Genomic DNA, 25,546 nt, shown 5'->3' on the forward strand with positions numbered 1-25,546 from the left:
TCCGCAAAATCCGCGATCGGAGCGGATTTTGCGCTCATGCTTACTCAGAAGCCAGTACTGTCTTGTTCTATTCTCTATATGACGAGAACAATATTTGGGGTCTGGTACTTCCTCTCCAGTACTACCCTATTACGGTAACTAGTCCCCAAAATTCGCACTCCCACATCGGTGCTGTCTGGGCTCTCACCTGCCCCTTCTCCACCTAGGGGCGCCAACATCATGCCGTAGCCTCGCCCAATGCCCCTGACTCCACTGCACTGCTAAGGCCACAACAAATCGCTAGTTTAAGTGAGTGCATGTGTGCATTGTCAACATAAATAAATGTGGAAAAATACTAGCTGTAGCTTCATCTTTTGCTTGTGGCAAAAATAAATGTGGATAAATACAGAAAAAAGGCCCAAAAAATAAATATGGATAAATACAGACGGAAATGACAAAAAAATAAATACCATAAAACCGGGAGCCCTAATTATAATCCTCGCGGTTGAATGCTAACTTTGGTATAGCATTATCAAAACATGTCGAGTAAGGTGTGATACGAATTGGAATACTACCCTCTCGCCAATTCTGGCGACGGGGGTAGCATTCCACCCTTCTAGAGGGACACGACATGTATGTAACTGTGAACCCTGGTTAAAGTTAACTCGAGCCTTGGCATCACAAAATGGATGCTGCCACCACAGACACAAGTCTGACCTCCTGCTGCTGGGAGTCCTTCCAGCGAGGGAGGCTCGGACAAAGGGTTTCCTGCCTTGGGAGGTGCTAGCACCACCCCAGACAGTATTTTGTGTATTGGGTAGGACAGGCCTGAAAGGAATGAGACATGCCTGGGGCACACAAGGTGTCCTGTGCATACACCGGCTCAAACCAGTTGCTGGGGCATCCCTGCCCCTGCTCTGGCACGAAACCGGACAAAGGATAGGGGGTGTAAATACCCCCTTCCTGGTCCCACCCATGGGAGGGACCTAGTCGCTAGTGCAGCCCCCTTTAGGAGAATAAAGGTAGGAGCTGGTCCCATTCCAAATTAGATTATCCTGAACAACTTTACAAGAAGAAACTCTGGACTTCGCCGTTCTGCTCCACAGAAGACTGAAGAATCTCCCTTGTGGGCAAGGAGTGTCCACCCTGCAACTGTAGGCACCATCAAGCGTCCAGCGGCTTCACTTTGTCGTCTTCCCTTTAGGATCCAGACTTCAGAGCCCGACGAGACCCGGATTCCCAGACCTCTCCGACCTCAACTCACATCTGCAGCACAGCTGAGATCCGTGGGTGCGACGAGACACGTGGGACAGGCCATCTTGGAGAAAGCTGCCCTTCGCTTCCAGCACGACTCCCGAGGTAAACTCGACCAAGTGCTTTGGGGATTGAGAAGCCCCAGCCCTGAGCAGCTCCTGCACCGAAGATCAGCCCTCCAGCTTCCACGAGATCTGCGTGGGGCCCTTCTGCCTGTTTGCTGCTCGACGCGTTGTCTGGTCACTTGCCAGCTGGCTAGTGACCTCCTAGACAACGAACTTTGAAAACTACACTGCTGGTCTGGTTGCTCCAGACTGGCCCTTGCTCCCTTCCAAAGGAGGAGCACCCCGGACTCTCCTAGTCCGCACCAGACGCCTTTTCCACTCACCACGTGGGTTGCCTTTGCCAAGGCCTGTTGACGCCGAATCCGGAACAGACACCGCCGACAGCGAGAGCCTGCGTGGGTCAGCTTGTGCCTCCATCCTGGTCGTCGAAGACACCTCCTGGTCCACGTGGCTGCAGAGTCAAGCGTCCACTCTTCACCTGATCGCGACAACGACATCTGGTTCCTTCCTGGTTCCACTCCAGTCACTGGCTAGTGACTTTGAACATTGTCCCCTCTGCTTTCAGGTCTTCAGTATTCCTGATCCACCCTTGGATCACACCGGACATCTTCCTCCTGGTCGCCTGCAGCATCTTTTCTTCCAGGCTCCATAGACTTCAACGCAGAAACCCGACACAACTTCGCACCTATGCACCCGCAGCCCGTGGGTGAGGTAACAAGAGCATTTCGGAGCTCAAGGGTAGATTGACTCTCCTAGTGTCCAGATTCACAGTCGTTTTAGTCCTAACTAGTCAGGATTGTCCGTACTCACCTTTTCCTTGAACTGTACTGTCCATAGACGTTGTTACGCATCCCGCTTGTGAATTCACTCTCTGCTCCCGCGTCCCGTGGGCCTCCTATTACTTACCTAAAGTTAGGATAGCGTAGTCCCAGCAATCCTACAGCCTCTGGGCAGCTCCATTCCTTCTATCGATTTCCTTATACCATTTACTTAGTATATGGTTTGCCGTGCCCCTAGGGCACCATTGTAATTTTGTGCAACTTATCGTATTTTTCCTAAGAGATTGTCATGTGCTTAGCCCTCTGATCTCATAAAGAGTTCAGAGGTGTTTTGTTATTAATAAATATACTGTTTATTTTTATAACAACCTGTGTGGTGTCCTTTCATCTGGTATTCAAGGGGTTATATGTGGTAAAACAGCTGGCTTCACATGCCAAAAGAGTTTAGCCTAAGACTGCTTTGTCCATGCTACCATTAGGATAGCTGGTCTATAAGGTTGACTTACAACCAATTACCATAAGGGTTGTTTAGACTGATACACGGTGATCACTAGAATTAGTGAGCATCATATATCAGGCCAACTTCTCACATTGGTGTGCAGCGGTTGGGATTTGAGCTTGCTGTTGTTTTTACCAAATACAATCTTGAACTATCAGTTGAAAGATCACATAAGGTACCATAGGTACATATAACAAGCTTAGAAATACTCTGAGTTCTACTGAACCAGCTGTTGTAGTAGAAAGGGCCTAGCACACCCTGACTACAACTCTTAGCCTCACTAGAAAGCATGTATACCAATGGAGAGTCTTCAGAGACTCCCCTAGTGGTTAGTGACCCTCCACAGGTCCTTTCCAGATAAGCAGCTCTCAGTTTCCAGGAGATGAGACAATTGTGTACCTCCAGGAAATTGAAACAGGGTTCTAACCCTACCACTCCTTTTCTGTTAGGTCTCTTAGAGACATATGATGCTAGAAGGGCTTCTAACACAGGCCCCTTTAATCCAGATGGGAGCATGCCCCCCTTAGAAGGTACACCTGGTGATCCAGACTCTAACCTCCCTGAGACAGAGAATGTAGCTGAGGAGGAAGAGGAAGAGTCTTCTGGGAATGAGGCAGACACAGGTCCAGTAGTGGTCAGCAGACTCACCAGGGCCAACTTAAGCCTACATGAAGGTGGTACTGGGGGAGCCCCAAAATCATCCTCAAGCAGGCCTAACCTTCGGAATAGACGAGTTAGATCTCACTCCAGAGGCTCTAACAGATCTATTCACACCCATGTCTCTCAGGCATCTTCTCATAGGGGGGATTGACATCCCCTCAGAGAAGAGAGCATGAATCAAAGATGAGGGAAGTGAATCTGAGGATTGAAAGGGAAGAACTTGCCCTTGCCAAAGAGAAACTTGCCTTTGCCAGAGAGCAACAGTTGAGTGGGGTAGTCCCCACTGGTGGCAGCAATATCCCTAGGGATAAAGAAAGGGGTTTTGATAATAGAAACCTGAGTAAAATAGTGCCCTCCTATAAGGCACGAGATGATATCCACAAGTGGATAACTGCTCTGGAGAGGGCCTGCAAAGTACATCAGGTACCCCAGAGTCAGTGGGCAGCTATATTGTGGCTCTCCTTTGAAGGCAAAGGTAGAGACAAGCTCCTCACTGTTAGAGATGAGGATGCTAATGATTACCAAGTCCTGAAAACTGCACTTATTGATGGGTTTGGCTTAACAACTGAACAGTACAGGTCGATGTTCAGAGACACCCAGAAAACTCAGGCTCAGGACTGGACTTACTTTGTTGATTGTGCCACTAAGGCTTTGGAAGGCTGGTTACTGGGAAGTAAAGTTACTGATTACACAGGATTGTATAATCTAATTATGAGAGAGCAAATCTTAAATAATTGTCAGAACCAGTTGTTGCATCAGCACCTGATTGACTCAGATCTGACCTCTCCCCAAGAATTGGGAAAGAAGGCAGACAGATGGATCAGAACCAGGGTCAAGCAGCAGAACCAGAACCAGGGTGGTGGCCAAAAGAAAGCAGACCAGAAGGGTAATAATGAGAACAAGCAAAATGACGAGAAGTCTTCAAGGGGGCCCCAACAACCTAAGGAGGGTGGGTCCTAAAATTCCCAAAAGAAGAAGAATGATGGTCCAAAGAAACCATGGTGCCAATACTGTAAAAGTAAGACTCACTGGTTTAGTGAGTGCACCAAGAAAGGCCAAACTCCTACCACTACTGTCCCTAAGACACATGCACCCCCTAGTACAGTTAGAAGTGGTAGTGTACCTCCCAAGGCTATAGTTGGGTTAACCCTGGGAACTGAAGTGGGTTCTGACTTAGTCAGAATACCTACTCAGGCAGTTCTTGTTTGTACTGGGGACATGGATATGACCCCTACTGTAAGTCCTAGTACTCTGGGCAAATACAGACAAACGCCTTTAATCAATGGAAAGATGTCTCAGGCCTACAGGGACACATGTGCCAGTGTCACCATGGTCACACCAACATTTGTGGACCCTGACCAGATCATGCTAGGTTCAGACTACCTAGTGACCAATGCTAGCAATGTCACTACCAATCACAGTATGGCAGTTGTTAATTTCTCCTGGGGAGGGGTAACTGGCCTCCAAAAGGGTTGTAGTTAGTTCAGACCTCCCAGTTTATTGTCTCCTTGGCAATGATTTGGAATACTCACTGTGGTCAGATGTGGAGTACAGGACTCATGTAGAAATGCTAGGTCTCTCCTCACATGTCCTTGCTGTGACTAGGTCACAGGCCAAGAAATGCCCAGCTGAACAAGTGCTGGATCCTGGAAGAATGGACCAGACACTAACCAACAGGAAGAGCAGTAGGGGTAAGGCTGAGCCTTCCCCCCTGCCTCAGGTTTAGGATCAGCCCTCTCAGGAGGCTGACCCAGAGACCCCAGAAGGAACTGTCCGAGAAGAGCTTGAACCTGAACAGGTTGAGTTTCTTGGGACAGGGGGACCTTCCAGGGCAGACTTGAGGCAGGCACAGTTAGACTGTTCCTCCCTTGAAACCCTCAGGCAGCAAGCTGCTACTGAGGCTGCAGGGAATGCTACAGGTGCCCACAGGTATATTGGGATGATGGACTCCTATACTCTGAGGCAAGAGACCCCAAACCTGGTGCTACCAGGAGGCTGGTCATCCCCTTGACTCTTAGAGGTTTCCTTCTCACCTTAGCCCATGAGATTCCCCTTGCAGGTCACTTAGGCCAGAACAAGACTTGGGACAGGCTTTCCCCACACTTTCACTGGCCTCATATGTCTGAGGACACTAAAGAGTTTTGTCGCTCATGTGTCACCTGTCAAGCCAGTGGCAAATCAGGTGGCACAACAAAGGCGCCCCTCATACCACTACCTGTGGTGGAGGTGCCCTTTGAGAGAGTGGGGATAGACATTGTTGGACCAATGGACCCCCCAACAGCATCTGGGCACAGATTTATACTGGTGGTAGTGGATCATGCCACCAGGTATCCAGAAGCTATTCCCCTTAGGACCACTACAGCTCCTGTTGTGGCCAGGGCCCTACTTGGAGTTTTCTCCAGAGTGGGGTTTCCTAAAGAGGTTGTCTCTGACAGAGGTGCAAACTTCATGTCAGGATACTTGACTGCAATGTGGAAGGAGTGTGGTGTAAATTACAAATTTACCACACCCTATCACCCACAGTGCAATGGGCTTGTTGAGAGATTCAACAAGACCCTAAAAGGGATGATAAAAGGGTTACCTGAAAAGCTTAGGCGAAGATGGGACATCCTTTTACCCTGCCTCCTTTTTGCTTACAGAGAGGTCCCACAGAAGGGGGTTGGCTAGAGCCCTTTTGAGCTTCTGTTTGGGCATCCTGTAAGAGGACCCCTATGTCTTGTGAAGGAAGGATGGGAGTTACCTCTCAAAAAGCCTAAACTTGACATAGTGGACTATGTACTTGGTCTCCGCTCCAGGATGGCAGAGTACATGGAGAAGGCATCCAAAAACCTTGAGGCCAGCCAAGAACTTCAAAAAGCTTGGCATGACCAAAAGGCTGTCCTAACTGTTTATCATGCAGGACAGAAGGTATGGGTGTTGGAGCCAGTGGCCCCAGGAGCTCTCCAAGACAAATGGTCTGGACCCCATACCATCATTGAGCAAAAGGGAGAGGTCACCTACCTGGTGGACCTTGGAACTCCCAGGAGCCCCCATAGTGTGCTTCATGTGAACAGGCTCAAGGCATTTGTCAACAGGGAGGACATGGGCTTGATCATGGCCACAGATGAGGGGCAGGAGGAAGAGAGTGACCCTCTCCCAGACCTGGTCACTCAGAACCCTGATGATGGGTCAGTAGATGGTGTGGTCTTTTCTGACAGCCTCTCTGAACATCAACAAAAGGATTGCAAGCAGGTTCTTCAATCCTTTAGACAAATGTTCTCACTGACACCCAGTCAGACAAACTGGTGCACCCATGAGGTGGACACTGGTGACAGTCTGCCTGTCAAGAGTAAAATCTACAGGCAACTTGACCACGTCAGGGAATGCATTAAGAAAGAAGTTCAAAAGATGTTGGAATTGGGAGTCATTGAACTCTCAGAGAGCCCTTGGGCTAGTCCTGTAGTTCTAGTGCCAAAACCTCACACCCAGGATGGTAAGAGAGAGATGAGGTTTTGTGTAGACTACAGGGGTCTCAATGCTGTCACTAAGACAGATGCCCATCCAACACCTAGGGCAGATGAACTCATAGACAAGTTGGCTTCTGCAACTTTCTTGAGTACATTTGACCTAACAGCTGGTTATTGGCAAATCAGGTTAGCTGAGGATGCCAAGGCCAAAACAGCATTTTCTACCCCAGGAGGTCATTACCAATTTGTGGTGATGCCCTTTGGTTTGAAAAATGCACCTGCCACTTTTCAAAGTTTGGTGAACCAAGTTCTCACTGGGTTGGATGACTTTTGTGCAGTATATCTAGATGATATTGCTGTCTTTAGCTCCACCTGGGAGGATCACCTGATCCACCTGAGGAAAGTTTTGGAGGCCCTGCAGAAGGCAGGCCTCACTATCAAGGCCACCAAGTGCCAGATAGGGCAGAGCAAGGTTGTGTACCTGGGCCACCTAGTAGGTGGGGGTCAGGTTCAACCCTTGGAGAGCAAGATACAGGCCATAAAGGACTGGGCTCCTCCAACCACCCAGACACAGGTCAGAGCTTTCTTGGGCCTGACTGGTTACTATAGGAAGTTTGTCAAAAATTATGGGTCCATAGTGACACCACTAAATGACCTAACAAGCAAGAAAATGCCAAAGAAAGTTCAGTGGACAGTTAGCTGTCAGAAGGTATTCGATGACCTAAAGCAGGCCATGTGTACTGCACCTATTCTCAAGAGTCCTGACTACTCCAAAACCTTCATTGTCCAAACAGATGCATCTGAGTTGGGTGTGGGAGCTGTTCTATCTCAACTGAATATTGATGGTCATGACCAGCCCATTGCTTTTATTAGCAGAAGGCTGACCCCTAGAGAGAAACGTTGGTCAGCTATAGAGAGGGAGGCCTTTGCTGTGGTTTGGGCCCTGAAGAAGTTGAGGCCCTACTTGTTTGGAACTCACTTCAAGATTCAGACCGACCATAAGCCCCTCTTATGGCTAAATCAAATAAAGGGTGAAAACCCCAAACTTCTTAGGTGGTCCATTTCCATTCAGTGGATGTACTTTACAGTGGAGCACAGACTGGGGACTGACCATGGCAATGCAGATGGTCTCTCCAGGTATTTCCACTTAGAACAGGAAGACTCACCTGGTCAAGGTTAGTTTAATGTCCCTAAGTTTGGGGGGGTTATGTAGGAGAGTGGGGTCTGCAATCCTATGGTCACCCCAGGTTTTTGCTTTTTGCTTCACTGGTTTACGACTTTCCCTGACTGTGGGCCTGCTAATCAGACCCACAGCCTAGCTTTTCTCTCTCTAAATTGACAACCATGTACTTTAGGTGCATTTACCAATTGGTACTGGGCCACTTTATCAGTCCCTGTACAGTGTACCTTAAGTATCCAGGGCATAAGTGTACCCAGGGCCTACCAGAGCTGAAGCATGTATTATGCCACCCCTGGCTGGCCATCTAAACAGACACAACTGGCTGCACGACAGCTGGGGCAAGGTGATGTAATCACCCTTTGCTGTAGATATAGTATACCTATATCTAACCTTAAAATGGACACATATACTCCTATCAGTCACTCCTATGGCAGGCCTTATCAATCCTGAAGGCAGAGTGCTTGGAATTATGTGAGATGGTGCTCTGGCATGAGCTGAGCCCGTCTGCAGCTTGCGGAACCAAGTCCTAATAGCTGTTCCATGACAACGCTATACCATATACTGTTAAGTGCATTATAATCCTCGCGGTTGAATGCTAACTTTGGTATAGCATTATCAAAACATGTCGAGTAAGGTGTCATACGAATTGGAATACTACCCCCTCGCCAATTCTGGCGACAGGGGTAGCATTCCACCCTTCTAGAGGGACACGACATGTATGTAACTGTGAACCCTGGTTAAAGTTAACTCGAGCCTTGGCATCACAAAATGGATGCTGCCACCACAGACACAAGTCTGACCTCCTGCTGCTGGGAGTCCTTCCAGCGAGGGAGGCTCGGACAAAGGGTTTCCTGCCTTGGGAGGTGCTAGCACCACCCCAGACAGGATTTTGTGTATTGGGTAGGACAGGCCTGAAAGGAATGAGACATGCCTGGGGCACACAAGGTGTCCTGTGCATACACCGGCTCAAACCAGTTGCTGGGGCATCCCTGTCCCTGCTCTGGCGCGAAACCGGACAAAGGATATGGGGTGTAACCACCCCCCTTCCTGGTCCCACCCATGGGAGGGACCTAGTCGCTAGTGCAGCCCCCTTTAGGAGAATAAAGGTAGGAGCTGGTCCCATTCCAAATTAGATTATCCTGAACAACTTTACAAGAAGAAATTCTGGACTTCGACGTTCTGCTCCACAGAAGACTGAAGAATCTCCCTTGTGGGCAAGGAGTGTCCACCCTGCAACTGCAGGCACAATCAAGCGTTCAGCAGCTTCACTTTGTCGTCTTCCCTTGAGGATCAAGACTTCAGAGCCCGATGAGACCCGGATTCCCAGACCTCTCGACCTCAACTCACATCTGCAGGACAGCTGAGATCCGTGGGTGCGACGAGACACGTGGGACCGGCCATCTTGGAGAAAGCTGCCCTTCGCTTCCAGCACGACTCCCGAGGTAAACTCGACCAAGTGCTTTGGGGATTGAGAAGCCCCAGCCCTGAGCAGCTCCTGCACCGAAGATCAGCCCTCCAGCTTCCACGCGATCTGCGTGGGGCCCTTCTGCCTGTTTGCTGCTCAACGCGTTGTCTGGTCACTTGCCGGCTGGCTAGTGACCTCCTAGACGACGAACTTTGAAAACTACACTGCTGGTCTGGTTGCTCCAGACTGGCCCTTGCTCCCTTCCAAAAGAGGAGCACCCCGGACTCTCCTAGTCCGCACCAGACGCCTTGTCCACTCACCGCGTGGGTTGCCTTTGCCAAGGCCTGTTGACGCCGAATCCGGAACAGACACCGCCGACACCGAGAGCCTGCGTGGGACAGCTCGTGCCTCCATCCTGGTCGTTGAAGACACCTCCTGGTCCACGTGGCTGCAGAGTCAAGCGTCCATTCTTCACCTGATCTCGACGACGACATCTGGTTCCTTCCTGGTTCCACTCCAGTCACTGGCTAGTGACTTTGAACATTGTCCCCTCTGCTTTCAGGTCTTCAGCATTCCTGATCCACCCTTGGATCACACCGGACATCTTCCTCCTGGTCGCCTGCAGCATCTTTTCTTCCAGGCTCCATAGACTTCAACGCAGAAACCCGACAAGACTTCGCACCTATGCACCCGCAGCCCGTGGGTGAGGTAACAGGAGCATTTCGGTGGTCAATGGTAGATTGACTCTCCTAGTGTCCAGATTCACAGTCGTTTTAGTCCTAACTAGTCAGGATTGTCTGTACTCACCTTTTTCTTGAACTGTACTGTCCATAGACGTTGTTACGCATCCCGCGTGTGAGTTCACACTCTGCACCCGCGTCCCGTGGGCCTCCTATTACTTACCTAAAGTTAGGATAGCGTAGTCCCAGCGATCCTACAGCCTCTGGACAGCTCCATTCCTTCGATCGATTTCCTTTTACCATTTACTTAGTATATGGTTTGCCGTGCCCCTAGGGCACCATTGTAATTTTGTGCAACTTATCGTATTTTTCCTAAGAGATTGTCATGTGCTTAGCCCTCTGATCTCATAAAGAGTTCAGAGGTGTTTTGTTATTAATAAATATACTGTTTATTTTTATAACAACCTGTGTGGTGTCCTTTCATCTGGTATTCAAGGGGTTATATGTGGTAAAACAGCTGGCTCCACATGCCAAAAGAGTTTAGCCTAAGACTGCTTTGTCCATGCTACCATTAGGATAGCTGGTCTATAAGGTTGACTTACAACCAATCACCATAAGGGTTGTTTGGACTGATACAAGGTGATCACTAGAATTAGTGAGCATCATATATCAGGCCAACTTCTCACACTCCTATAGTGGTTTACACCTCTAGTATCCTAGTTTTAAGTTGCTAAGTTCTAGTCCAGTCGGACGTCTCCGAAACCTAACACTTTCTGATTTTTACGCACCATTGACTTGTATGCTAAAAGCGGTTGCCTATAGACTCTGCACCCACATCCTGTGGGCCTCCTATGTCCTAACCTTTGTTAGTCCAGTGTAGGCCCAGCGATTCCCAAGGCCCTAGGCCTGTTCATTGTTCGTGACGTGGTACTTATACCACTTTCTTAATATATGGTTTGAGTTGCCACCCGGCCTATCCATATTTGTGCAGCTTATTGTATGTTATACTGTGTTCTTTGTTTAATGCTCGTGCTTCTGTGCTCATAAAGAGTATAGGGGATTATTCTAGAAATAAATACATATATTTTGTAATATATAACTTGTGTGGTGTCCTTTCATTTGGTATTTAAAAGGATTGCATATGGTAAAACAGCTGGCTTCACATGCCCTCTTGAGTTTAGCCTAAGACTGCACTTGTCCATGCTACCACTAGGATAGCTGGTCTATAAGGTTGACTTACAACCAATCACCATAAGGGTCGTTTGGACTGGTGCAAGGTGCTCACTACAATAGTGAACACCATATACCAGGCCAACTCCTCACATGGACTCTCCAGATATTTCCACTTAGAACATGAAGACTCAACTGGTCAAGGTTAGTTTAATGTCCCTGCGTTTGGGGGGGGGGGGTTGTGTAGGAGAGTAGGGTCTGCTTCCTATGGCCACCCCTACTTTTTGCTGTGATTCTCTGTTTTTTCAACTTTAAAGTGGCTGTGGGCCTGCTAATCAGACCCACAGCCCAGCTGTTCTCTCTCTAAATTGATACCATGCACTTTAGGTGCATACCAGATTGGTTACTGGGTCACCCTTGTGAGCCCCTGTATATGGTACCCTAGGTACCCAGGGCATAGGCGCACCCTAGGCCTACCAGGGGTTGCAGCATGTATTGTGCCACCCCTGGTTTGCCTTCCAAACTGACACCACAGGTCTGTTCACACAGCCTGGGTAAGGTGGTGTAATTACCCCTTACTTAGATATAGTATACCTATATCTACCTTTACATATAGACACATATACACCTATAAGCTACTCCTATGGTAGGCATTGACAATCCTGGAGGCAGAGTGCTTGGTTTTATGTGAGATGGTGCTCTGGCATGAGCTGAGCCCCTTGTCAGCTTTCGGAACCATCTCCTTATGGCTGTTCTATGATATAGCCATACCATATACTCTTAAGTGCATTATAATCCTCGCATTTAATGCTAACTTTGGTTTGGCTTTATCGAAACATGTTGTGTAAGGTGTCAAACGCTTTGGAATACTACCCCCCCCCTGCCAGTTCTGGCAGCGGGGGTAGCATTCCACCCTTCTAGAGGGAGAAGACATGTAGTTACTGCTTTACCCGGTTAAAGTTAAACAGAGCCTCAGCATCATAAAATGGATGCTGCTGCCACAGACACGAGTCTAACCTCCTGCTGCTGGATGAAACTCCGGCAGGGGAGGCCTGGACAATAGGTTTCCTGTCCAGGAAGGTGCTGGCACCTCCCTAGACAGGAGTTTTGTGTATTGGTACAGGGTGGGCTGCATTCATTGAATGCATCTAGACACTGCCTGGGGCACACAAGGTGCTCCATGCATAGCCCGGTTCAAACTAGTTGCTGGGCTACTCCAGCCCCAACTCTGGCACGAAACTGGACTAAGGGAAAGGGGTGTAACCACCCCCTACTCAGGTCCACCCATAGGAGGGACCTAGTCAGGTAATCCAGCCCCCTTTCTTAGTAAAAGTATAGGAGCTTAGTATGAATGAATGATTGTATGTATGTATGGTCTGTATGGAGTCACCACCCTGGGGGGAGGGGGGTGGGGGGAGGAGATGGTTAGTTTCCTGGTTCTTGGGTTTGTTGAGGTGCTCGCAGACGAGTTCAAGGCTTGTTTAATCTGGGTACGAGGAATCGTGGGCCAGGCAGATTTCCATCTTTAGCTTTCCTTATCGTGCATTGCCCTTTGACAGGCACAACGGCATTATTGCTTTACTGCTTATAGCACTGATTGATTGATTACGGACTCGATGCGCGTCTGCTACCATAGAATGCCGCTGATCTTTGATTTCTGATTGTGCCCCCTGCGTGGGGAAATGTGCGGGACCTCCGCAGTTTTTTTTTTCTGTTTCTACTCAAAAATAAAGATTTTACAAAAAAAAAAAGTATAGGAGCTGTGTCCCCAGGACTTTAGATTATCCTGGACTAATCTTTGAAAGACATATCTTGGACCTTCGACATTCCATTCTGACTGGAAGATGAAAGACATCTCCCTTGTGATCAAGGAGTGACCACCCTGTGCAAACAGGCACCAACAGCAACTTTGCCGGTCTGCATCGTTGAGGCTCCCGCCGGATCCTGAAGGCTGTGCAACACAAGAACTGGACTTCCAGACTTTTCTGACCCAACCCACATCCACAGCAAAGCTGAGACCCATGGCAGACACGAAAGACGTGGAACCAGACATCTTGGACATACTGCATTTTGCTACCTGCACTCCTTCCTGAAGCCTCAGTAAGTTGTGCATTGGGGTAAGAGAAGCCCCAGCAGCGAGCACCATTTGCACCAAAGCCCAGGCCCCAACACTCCGTGGGTCCTGCCTTTGCATTAGTGCTCGACGTGTCTTCCCGGTTCCTGGCCCATTGGCTAGTGAGCCCCCTGAAGGTGCCATCTTGAATTTAACTTGCTGTCCTGGTTGCTCCAGGCTTGCTCAAGCTTCCCTGAAAAGTTGAAGCACCACAGACCTTGCTGGTCTGCAACAGAGCCAATCTCGACATCCTGCATGGGTTGCGGTTGGCAAGGCTTGTTGGGTCCAATCCGGATACCGACACCGCAGTCATCTAGATCCATCATGGGACAGCTCGAATACTGCTCCTGGTCATCGTCGATGCCTCCTGGACCTCGGGGCTGAAGAGACAAACTCACCTTCTTCCCTGCAAAGCACCCAACATCGCCTGGTTCCTTCCTGGTCACTGGCTAGTGACCCAGACTCTGTCCCCTCTGCTTTCAGGTTCTTCCCATCATTGATCCTCCTTTGGATCCACCAGGACACTTTTCCTCTGGTCGCCTGCAGCACTTCTTTGCAGCTCTCCATAGAAAACGACGACGAAACCCGACACGAAAAGACACCTATGCACCCGGCATCCCTGGGTGAGGTAACACGAGTACTCCGGTGCTCCCGTGGGTTTTGACTCTCGAAGTATCCTAGTTTAAAAGGGTTCCCTCCTAGTCCATCCGGAAGTATCCTTAAACTGTAACTTTGTAACTTTTACGAACTCCATAGAAAGTCAATGGGAACCCGCACCTGTGTTTAGACACTGCACGCAGCTCCCGTGGGTCTCCTACTTCCTAACCTTTGGCCGTTAAGTGTAGTCCCAGCAATTCCACAGGCCCCAGGCCTGCTTTCTATTCCACACGTGGTTCTTATATCACTATTTTACGATATGGTTTGTGAGGCCCCTAGGGCATACTGTATATTTGTGCAACTTATCGTATGCTAATTGAGATTCTTATAATGTACTTTGACCTCTGACCTCATAAAGAGTGCAGAGGGGTTGTTTTTAGATTAAATACATATATATTTGATATATACCATGTGTGGTGTCCTTTCATTTGGTACTCAAGGGATTATAATTGGTAAAACAACTTTCTTAATACGCTCTGGTCCATGCTACCACTAGGATAGTTTTCTATAAGGTTGACATACAACCACCATCAATAGGGGTCGATTAGACTGGTACAAGGTGCCCACTAGAACTAGTGGACATCATATGCCAGGCTAACTTCTCACATGTGTCCATTGGGTAATTGGACACCTGTTGTTTGCCTGTGGGCCCTCTGCTTGTGCAGGTCCTTTTGGATTTTATTATGTGCTGGTTTGCGCAATCTATTGTGTGGCTGACTATTCTTGGGGCACATGGGCTCTCTGATGCAGGGGCTGTGTCCCCATGGCTCTTGCTTGTGTCTCTGGTGGCACTGTCTTCCCGGGACACGTGTTCGTTTCGTGGTGGTGCTCTGTGTGTGTCTTGTAGTGGCATTTTTGTAGGTTGCTCTTGTGTCTGTTTATTTGCTCCTGTGCAGTCCCTTCGTTTGTTGGGTGGGTGTGGGGTGAGGTTTTAACTATAGTCCTCCGTCCCTTTGGGCTGGTCATAGCCTTTCTGGCTGTAGTTTTGCTGGAGTTTGTGGTTAATTTCTCGTTGCCAGTGTTGTGTGCCTTTGCCCCTGCTACTCCTTTCATCTTAAATCATGGAGTTGTGGTGTGTTAGTGAGGATGGTCGTGGTGATTGTTTCTGTGGACAACGTTTCCACGGTCCCTGTTGGGTCTTGGGGTGTGGCGGTTCTCCATTTTGTTGATTGGGTGGCGACCTCTTCTTCTTCTTCCCTTGAATTGCTGCGGTGCTTCTCTAGTCTCTGATGGTGATGTTTGTGCCAGTTAAGAGATTTTCTTTTGCCCTGTCTATGTTGTACTGCAGGTTGGGGTGTGTTGCCTGGCATTATTGGCCTCCCTGGGTACGGCTGCTTCTTCTGCTGGATCGTCCATGGCAGTCTTGCACCTATGTTGGTTTTTCTCATGGTGGTTTGCTGTCCTGGGGCTTTGTTGGTGCCCTTTTCTTTCTCTGGGGTTGTGTTTTCTGCTCCTCCGATGGTCATGTTTGTGCAGGCGACTGTGTTTCGCATGCTGTTGGTCCCTGTGTTGTTGTGAGGCAGTCTTTTTCTTGCCTCTGTGAAGAGCTTTTGCTGTTTCCGGTTGGGTGCTGTTTCCGGTTGGGGTGGGCCCTGCCCCTGGCACTTCTGGGATTCTGCAGGCGGCTGCCACCTCTCGGTCCACCCATACACCTGGCTTGGGTTAAAGGTCATCTCCACGCTGGGTGGTCAGTATGCTATCCTGTGTCGGGCATTTTGCAGTGGGCCTTGGTAAATGGGAGCCCGTTGCTGTTGGCAGACAGGTCGTTCTTTCCTCCTCCTCCTTCTCTTCTGTCTCTTCTTCCTGGGGGTTGAGGATTTCGTTGTTCCTTCTCTGGTGGCCTTGCGGGTCGTTGCTACTTTTTCACCAGCGGTGCGCCTCGTTTGGGGGGTCAACATTGTGTTCTGGTTTCATGGTGTTTGGTGCCCCTTGTGTGGTCTGGTCTTGTCCAGCTGCAGATTCTAACTTTTTGTGTTCCTGGGATGGGTTGGTTTTCCTCGTGGTGGCCCAAGTGTTGTCTCTAGGATCTGGTTTTTGGGGTTCGCCTCCATGATATGTGCCGGGTTTCCTTGCTTTTTACGTGTATTCCTTACATGTCTGCTTGGTGGCTGGTCACGTTGTCTTTCGGTTGCCCTATGGGTCTGTTGTATGTTTCCACCAGTTCAGTTAGTTCCCCATGGGTTACAGGTGGGCCTTTGTGCTTCTGGTGGTTCCGGGATGGTGGGGAATCCTGTGGTCTCCCCTCTTGTTGCTCTTGGCTCTCCAGCCCCTCAAGGTGCTTCCTCTTTTCCTGTGTCCTCTTCTGGGTCCATGCCTCCTGGGACCAGGTTGCGGCCTTTGTGTCTGCGGGCATGGATGTTGGGTGTTTGGCGCTGATGCCTGGATGGTGTGCTGTGTTTGGGCTGCTTTATTTCTGCAGTCCCGCCGTCCTTTTGCCTTGCACACGTTTGCCCTCATAGGGTTGCTTCTGGTGCTTTGTGTGCTCGGATGGGTTTGCTGGTTTGCTATGTAGTGCCCTTCTGTGTGCTGGTTTTCTTTGGTCCACTGGGTTTGGGTTGAGGTTGATCTCTTCTAGCTCTGTGTGAGTATTTTGGGGCCATTTAGGATGTCCTTGTGTTGGTTCTCTGGTGCCCCTTGTGTCCCTAAATTTTCATCTGTTTTGGGATGTGGCACCCTGGGATTTTGTGGCAGTGCCTCCTTGGGATGTTTTGCCTATTTCAGTCAGAGCTGTTCTGATGGTGTTTGTCTGCTTTGTGCCTTTTCTGGGTTGTTTCCCTCTGGGGGTGGTTTCTGCAGTCTCTTATGTTGGACTTCTGCTTCCCTAGGCCATGCTGTGGTCTGGGTTCAGGGTTGGTCTGCTGGTTCTGAGGCTGCTTCTTGGCTCGCAGTCATGGGGTTGTCCGTGGTGGGTGTCTGTTATGCGGCCCTGTGGATGTCTCCTCCTACCTTGTGGTCTTCTTTTCAATTGGAGGTTGGTGGGGGTAAATCTGTTGTTTGCTGATTCGGTTCAACACTGTGTTTTGGTGTTGTGTATCTGTGTGGGAACGTTTTGTACTCTTTTCCGTTTGGACTGTGTTTTACAGTCTATTCCTTTGGTGTCTGCTTCACTATGTTCTTGATGAAGCTGATCCTTGCTTTGGTATCTGCTCATTATGTACTTACTGTGGCAAGGACGACAGACAAGAAGGTAATTCCCCGGTTACTTACCAGTAATCTTCATTACTCCGAGTCCTGGTCTTTCTTGCCACAGTATAGTTTGCCATCCCTCCCTGCCCTTTTGTGTATGGCTTCATCTTTTCTTGGTTGTGGCTTTGGTGACAGGATGTGATGTGGTTGATTTCCTCTTTATAGGAGGAAGTGGATGTCGGCCATGTTGGAAGGATGGGAGACTAGTAGGCTGCCTTTATTTTTCTTGGCGTTTCTGTGGGAGCCTGAAGCTCATTATGTACTTACTGTGGCGAGGAAGACCAGGACTCGAAGTAATGAAGATAACTGGTAAGTAACCAGGGCTTGAACATCCATCCACAAATTTAGCTGATCCAGACACGTAGGAGGCACTCAGAGCATAGTAGGCACTATACAAGAGCTGTGTGTTGCATTAAGAAAATACAGAAGTGCATATTGGAAACAAGTGCACCTAGGGAATGCAAGACAAAATAAAACACTTGAAATGTAAACCAGAGAGCTGACATGGCAGGAGGAGAGCTTGTTAACGGGATGGGACCCACCCACTGGGGATTGGACCCACCCATTTCTCACAGCACTATTTTATAATGGGCTTTTTTGGGAGTGAAATCACAAACACTGTGCTATTTGTATCTGTGTCAGTTATTAGATCAAGCAAGTTGGACTCTTGTTTCTACACAAGCCATTTTATGAGAAGGGCAAATAAATGCTACATTTAAAGAAGAGTCCATTCTTTTCTCGCAGGTGGACTTAGCACAATGTCTGTCCAGCTTCTACAAAGTGGTTTGTCAAAGAGCCTTGCATCAATAAAGAAGCACATTCAGTTCTGTTTCTGAAGGTGTTTCTCAGCAGAGTTGCTGTATGTTGGTCACATGTAGCACACATGAATTTATGAGCTGCTTTGTGGTCCCTCCTACAGCAGCCGCAGACCCTCACCGGTAGAACAAGGAATCACGGGGTCAAAAGAAGCAGTGTGACATCATTTATAAACTGCACTTAACAAAGTGAGAGCTTTTCTCGAAATGCAGTCCCGCCGATGCTAAAAAAAAAATAAAATTAACCTTTTTCCTTAAATATGGAAAAAAAGACAACTTCTTATATATCTTGATATGCGCTTAGAGCCTCGCACTGTGCAGCATGTAAAGGGTGGCTGGGCGGGCACTCAGGCGTGCATTTGAGGGGAAACACTGCTTATAGGCCACCCTTAGGTAGGACCTAAAGGCTACTAGGGCAGGGTGTTTGTTATTTAAAAAGTAGGCCATGTGTACTTAGGTGTTACATGTGCTGACAATGAAAAACTCCTAAAGTCATGTTTCACTGTTCTAAAGCCGATCTCTCTCATAGGCTAACAATGGGTTACCTTTTTGCACTCAGTAAGTGCTATCTTCAGATGGGGAGTAGATAGAGAAATGCTGTTTATGCTCAAATTAATTGTAATTTAAAATCCTCTGTAGTGATGAAGTTGGATTTAAGCTATAATTCTAAAAATGCCCCTTTTAGATGCTTGCAAACAAAACAGGTGATGGACCGAATGTGGAACAATGTCACACATTCACCCCAGTCCAAAGATCTGGGCCCAAATCCATCGTTTTTTTGCACTCCACACCACCCTGAGTTAGACAATAGCAATATGCAAATCAGCTCTGACCCTGTGCCCCATGGGAACAGTCCAGTCCGAACTACAAAAGCCATGTCCTTCCCAGAACGGAATCAAGCATCCGAGGACCGGACCGGTTTCGAGGTAACACCTCTCATCAGCCCGGCTAGCTTGACTCCAGTGGTGTGGAGTGCCTGGGACCCACGTCTGAGCATCCCCAGCGCACTTAAGGCGAATTTGCAAACAAAACAGGTGATGGACCGAATGTGGAACAATGTCACACATTCACCCCAGTCCAAAGATCTGGGCCCAAATCCATCGTTTTTTTGCACTCCACACCACCCTGAGTTAGACAATGGCGATATGCAAATCTTGCTTGCTTGATTCCGGTCTGGGAAAGATATGGCTGTTGTAGTTCGGACTGGACTGTTCCCATGGGGCACAGGGTCAGAGCTGATTTGCATAAAGCCATTATCTGACCCAGGGTGGTGTGGAGTGCAAAAAACGATGCATTTAGGCCCAGATCCTTGTACTGGGGTGAATGTAAGACATTGATCTACATTCTGTCCATCAAATTGTTTTTTGTAATTTTCTCCCTGAGTGTACTGGGGTAGCTCAGACGTGGGTCCCAGAGCCTCCACACCACTGGAGTCAAGCTAGCCGGGCTGATGAGAGGTGTTACCTCGAAACCGGTCTGGTCCTCGGATGCTTGATTCCGGTCTGGGAAAGATATGGCTGTTGTAGTTCGGACTGGACTGTTCCCATGGGGCACAGGGTCAGAGCTGATTTGCATAAAGCCATTATCTGACCCAGGGTGGTGTGGAGTGCAAAAAACGATGGATTTAGGCCCAGATCCTTGTACTGGGGTGAATGTAAGACATTGATCTACATTCTGTCCATCAAATTGTTTTTTGTAATTTTCTCCCTGAGTGTACTGGGGTAGCTCAGACGTGGGTCCCAGAGCCTCCACACCACTGGAGTCAAGCTAGCCGGGCTGATGAGAGGTGTTACCTCGAAACCGGTCCGGTCCTCGGATGCTTGATTCCGGTCTGGGAAAGATATGGCTGTTGTAGTTCGGACTGGACTGTTCCCATGGGGCACAGGGTCAGAGCTGATTTGCATAAAGCCATTATCTGACCCAGGGTGGTGTGGAGTGCAAAAAACGATGGATTTAGGCCCAGATCCTTGTACTGGGGTGAATGTAAGACATTGATCTACATTCTGTCCATCAAATAGTTTTTTGTAATTTTTTCCCTTTTAGATGCTTGGCATTTTCTTTCCTGGGCAACTGTGCATCTCTGCCAGTGTCCTGATTCACATGGCTGTGAGTGGCTCGGCTGTTGGTATTCTGTATTGCTTCCAGACATGGGAACAAGGAAGGCCTAGGTGTGAGGAGAGAGGGTCTTTCTTGCAGGATGGCTGGAGAGGAGCTGCACACTGCCTCAATTACATTTCAAAGGGTCTTGCCTACACACACAAAGGGACCTGACACCAGTCTTGCCCCGCCTTTGTCATCCTTGATGGTTTGAATCCAGGATCAGGGGAAGAACTGACCAGAACCAGTTTTGGGGGTTGGTCAGGTAAGTACCCCTCACAAACGCTGGCACCAGGTATAAAAGTGGGACCTTCAGAACATCTCATCAGAATAACCCTGAACATGTGGAAGATTCAGATGAGGGACTGCCCACCTGCTAGAACCACTGCCCTGCTGCTGGAAGGACTGCTCTGCTGCCGGAAGCACTACCCTACTGCTTGAAGGACTGCTGTGCTGCTAGGTGCACTGCCCTGCTGCTGGAAGGACTGCCCTGTGGCTAGAAGCACTGCCCTGTGGCTAGAAGCACTGCCCTGTGGCTGGAAGCACTGCCCTGTGGCTGGAAGGACCGCCCTGCTGCTGGAAGGACTGCCCTGCGGCTGGAAGGACTGCCCTGCAGCTGGAAGCACTACCCTGCTGCTGAAAGGACTGCCCTGCTGCTGGAAAGACTGCCCTGCTGCTGGAAGCGCTGCTCTGCTGCTGGAAGGACTGCCCTGCTGCTGGAAGGACCGCCCTGCTTCTGGAAGCGCTGCTCTGCGGCTGGAAGGACCACCCTGCGGCTGAAAGGACTGCCCTGCTGCTGGTAGGACTGCCCTGCTGCTGGTAGGACTGCCCTGCGGCTGGAAGGACTGCCCTGCTGCTGGTAGGACTGCCCTGCTGCTGGTAGGACTGCCCTGCGGCTGGAAGGACTGCCCTGCGGCTGGAAGGACTGCCCTGCGGCTGGAAGGACTGCCCTGCGGCTGGAAGGACTGCCCTGCGGCTGGAAGGACTGCCCTGCGGCTGGAAGGACTGCCCTGCGGCTGGAAGGACTGCCCTGCGGCTGGAAGGACTGCCCTGCGGCTGGAAAGGACTGTCCTGTGGCTGGAAGGACTGTCCTGTGGCTGGAAGGACTGCCCTGCGGCTGGAAGGACGGCCCTGCTGCCGGAAGGACTGCCCTGTGGCTGGAAGGACTGCCCTGCTGCTGGAAGGACTGCCCTGCTGCCGGAAGGACTGCCCTGCTGCCGGAAGGACTGCCCTGCTGCCGGAAGGACTGCTGTGCTGCTGGAAGGACTGCTGTGCTGCTGGAAGGACTGCTGTGCTGCTGGAAGGACTGCCCTGCTGCTGGAAGGACTGCCCTGCTGCTGGAAGGACTGCCCTGCTGCTGGAAGGACTGCCCTGCTGCTGGAAGGACTGCCCTGCTGCTGGAAGGACTGCCCTGCTGCTGGAAGGACTGCCCTGCTGCTGGAAGCACTGCCCTGCTGCTGGAAGCACTGCCCTGCTGCTGGAAGCACTGCCCTGCTGCTGGAAGGACTGCCCTGTGGCTGGAAGCACTGCCCTGCTGCTGGAAGGACTGCCCTGCTGCTGGAAGCGTTGCTCTGCTGCTGGAAGCACTGCCCTGCTGCCAGAAGGACTGCCCTGCTGCCAGAAGGACTGCCCTGCTGCCAGAAGGACTGCCCTGCTGCCGGAAGGACTGCCCTGCTGCTGGAAGGACTGCCCTGCTGCTGGAAGGACCGCCCTGCTGCTGGAAGCGCTGCTCTGCTGCTGGAAGCGCTGCTCTGCTGCTGGAAGGACTGCCCTGCTGCTGGAAGGACTGCCCTGCTGCTGGAAGGACTGCCCTGCTGCTGGAAGGACTGCCCTGCTGCTGGAAGGACTGCTGTGCTGCTGGAAGGACTGCTATGCTGCTGGAAGGACTGCCCTGCTGCTGGAAGGACTGCCCTGCTGCTGGAAGGACTGCCCTGCTGCTGGAAGGACTGCTGTTCTGCTGGAAGGACTGTCCTGCTGCCGGAAGGACTGCTGTGCTGCTGGAAGTACTGCCCTGCTGCTGGAAGGACTGCCGTGCTGCTGGAAGGACTGTCCTGCTGCTGGAAGGACTGTCCTGCTGCTGGAAGGACTGCCCTGTGGCTGGAAGCACTGCCCTGCTGCTGGAAGGACTGCCCTGCTGCTGGAAGGACTGCCCTGCTGCTGGAAGGACTGCCCTGCGGCTGGAAGGACTGCCCTGCGGCTGGAACGACTGCCCTGTGGCCGGAAGGACTGCCCTGCTGCTGGAAGGACTGCCCTGCTGCTGGAAGGACTGCCGTGCTGCTGGAAGGACTGCCCTGCTGCTGGAAGGACTGCCCTGCTGCTGGAAGGACTGCCCTGCTGCTGGAAGGACTGCCCTGCTGCTGGAAGGACTGCCCTGCTGCTGGAAGGACTGCCCTGCTGCTGGAAGGACTGCCCTGCTGCTGGAAGGACTGCCCTGCTGCTGGAAGGACTGCCCTGCTGCTGGAAGGACTGCCCTGCTGGTGGAAGGACTGCCCTGCTGGTGGAAGGACTGCCCTGCTGGTGGAAGGACTGCCCTGCTGGTGGAAGGACTGCCCTGCTGGTGGAAGGACTGCCCTGCTGGTGGAAGGACTGCCCTGCTGGTGGAAGGACTGCCCTGCTGGTGGAAGGACTGCCCTGCTGCTGGAAGGACTGCCCTGCGGCTGGAAGGACTGCCCTGCGGCTGGAAGGACTGCCCTGCGGCTGGAAGGACTGCCCTGCGGCTGGAAGGACTGCCCTGCGGCTGGAAGGACTGCCCTGCGGCCGGAAGGACTGCCCTGCTGGTGGAAGGACTGCCCTGCTGGTGGAAGGACTGCCCTGCGGCTGGAAGGACTGCCCTGCTGGTGGAAGGACTGCCCTGCGGCTGGAAGGACTGCCCTGCTGCTATTAGGACTGCTGTGCTGCTGGAAGGACTGCCCTGCTGCTGGAAGGACTGCCCTGCTGCTGGAAGGACTGCTGTGCTGCTGGAAGGACTGCCCTGCGGCTGGAACGACTGCTGTGCTGCTATTAGGACTGCTGTGCTGCTGGAAGGACTGCCATGCTGTCTAAAGGAGGAAGATTGAACCTGCTTTCCTTGATCCAGACATCCACGAGTGGCACTTTCTGCTTCTTGACTCTATTTTTACCTAAAACTTTAAAATTAATATCTCTGATTCTATTGATTGCATTTTGTCATTCTTGCACCATTTTATTAAAATGTACTTTATTTTTCTATATTGGTTTAAGATTTTTGTTGTGTAAGATTTTTCTTGCGTTGTGTTTTTACTTGATTATTGTTTGAGTGCTGCGTTAAAGCTTTACACATTGCCTTTAAGGTAAGCTGGGCTGCTTGATGCCACGCTACCAGAGGTTTACACACAGACTAATTTAGTGACATTTGTGCTTCCACTCTTCTCAACTGGCAACCCGATTTCTCACAGTCAGCTTCTGTTAATCAAGCTATTCTGCCCCAAAAAGACTATTTCTGAAGTCTGACATATTCAGAAGTTAATTACACCATCTATGGCAGGAAGGTATTGAAGTTATTGGTGATAAAAGAAGCTTTTTCTCACTGGGGCATTATCTCCCAGTATAGAAAAACTGTTTGGACAGATAACAAGAATGTGGATACCTTAAGTCCATGAAATGTATGCCCCCCCCCCCACCCCATGCCAAGGGGTCCTTGTTCTTTTCCAGGTTTGACTTTGACATAAGCTAAAGACCAGAAAAGAGAATGTGTGAGTGTTACCAAGACCCACCTCAGACATAGTGGTCTGGTGTATGTTGTATCCTACACTAACAAAGTTGTACAACTGATTTTCATTTTTTTTTCTCAGACTTCGGTAAGAAACGCAAACTGAGTGAAACAGACATGAAAGGTAAGACATATGAATAATTAAAATGTCACTGCCTTGTATCCCTGAGTAGAAGAAAAACAGAGTTTTTATAAATGTATTCTGTCCTTAAACCATCCTTGTAGGGGTCTGGGAAATGTAATTACCTGGTAAAGAAGTTGTTGTTTACCCAAGTGACAGCTAAATAACACATATTTTCACACCACATTATTTGCCCAGATGTTTAAACATCATGTGACTACCAGGTCATGTGACTGCCTGAGGGCAGTTCTCCTCCTTCCAAATCATGATCCGTGGACTTAGAACTGGCAAAAGGAGCAGAGAGCGGCAGAGAAGGGAGAGAGAGATTGAGTCGATGAGAAGGGCTGGAGAGCGTGAGCGGTGACTGTGGGGATATAAGGGTCAGTGAGCTCTGTGGAGGGATCTCAGTGATACACTGTTATCATGGCAGACTGACAGGATGAGAAGGGCGACTGAGGGGTGACGGAGGGCTGTAAGTGTCAGTGAGCTCTGTGGAGGGATCTCAGTGAGACACTGTTATCATGGCAGACTGACAAGATGAGAAGGGCGACTGAGGGGTGACGGAGGGCTGTAAGTGTCAGTGAGCTCTGTGGCCGGGATCTCAGTGAGACACCGTTATCATGGCAGACTGACAGGATGAGAAGGGCGACTGAGGGGTAACGGAGGGCTGTAAGTGTCAGTGAGCTCTGTGGCAGGATCTCAGTGAGACACCGTTATCATGGCAGACTGACAGGGTGAGAAGGGTGACTGAGGGGTGACGGAGGGCTGTAAGTGTCAGTGAGCTCTGTGGAGGGATCTCAGTGAGACACCGTTATCATGGCAGACTGACAGGATGAGAAGGGCGACTGAGGGGTGACAGGAGCTGTAAGTGTCAGTGAGCTCTGTGGCCGGGATCTCAGTGAGACACCGTTATCATGGCAGACTGACAGGATGAGAAGGGCGACTGAGGGGTGACGGAGGGCTGTAAGTGTCAGTGAGCTCTGTAGCAGGGATCTCTGTGAGACACCGTTATCATGGTAGACTGACAGGATGAGAAGGGCGACTGAGGGGTGACGGAGGGCTGTAAGTGTCAGTGAGCTCTGTGGAGGGATCTCAGTGAGACACCGTTATCAGGGCAGACTAACAGGATGAGAAGGGTGACTGAGGGGTGACGGGGGCTGTAAGTGTCAGTGAGCTCTGTGACCCTGATCTCAGTGAGACACCGTTATCATGGCAGACTGACAGGATGAGAAGGGCGACTGAGGGGTGACGGGGGCTGTAAGTGTCAGTGAGCTCTGTGACCCTGATCTCAGTGAGACACCGTTATCATGGCAGACTGAGAGGATGAGAAGGGCGACTGAGGGGTGACGGAGGACTGTAAGTGTCAGTGAGTTCTGTGATAGGATCTCAGTGATACACCGTTATCATGGCAGACTGACAGGATGAGAAGGGCGACTGAGGGGTGACGGAGGGCTGTAAGTGTCAGTGAGCTCTGTGGCAGGGATCTCAGTGAGACACCGTTATCATGGCAGACTGACAGGATGAGAAGGGCGACTGAGGGGTGACGGAGGGCTGTAAGTGTCAGTGTGCTCTGTGGCTGGGATCTCAGTGAGACACCGTTATCCTGAGACTGACAGGATGAGAAGGGCGACTGAGGGGTGATGGAGGGCTGTAAGTGTCAGTGAGCTCTGTGGCTGGGATCTCAGTGAGACACCGTTATCGTGGCAGACTGAC

General features: G+C 50.3%; 1 protein-coding gene across 1 annotated transcript in view; it reads left to right on the plus strand.

Annotated features, from left to right (window-relative positions):
* Positions 1–25,546, plus strand: part of LOC144773658 (NACHT, LRR and PYD domains-containing protein 12-like) — a 946,473-nt gene that overhangs the window by 232,166 nt on the left and 688,761 nt on the right. The window contains exon 3 of the mRNA XM_078658807.1: positions 23,795–23,836. Coding sequence (XP_078514933.1) covers positions 23,795–23,836 — 42 coding nt within the window. The remainder of the gene's footprint in view (positions 1–23,794; positions 23,837–25,546) is intronic.

This window comes from Lissotriton helveticus, chromosome 8 (assembly GCF_964261635.1).
Source record: "Lissotriton helveticus chromosome 8, aLisHel1.1, whole genome shotgun sequence".
NCBI lineage: Eukaryota > Metazoa > Chordata > Amphibia > Caudata > Salamandridae > Lissotriton > Lissotriton helveticus.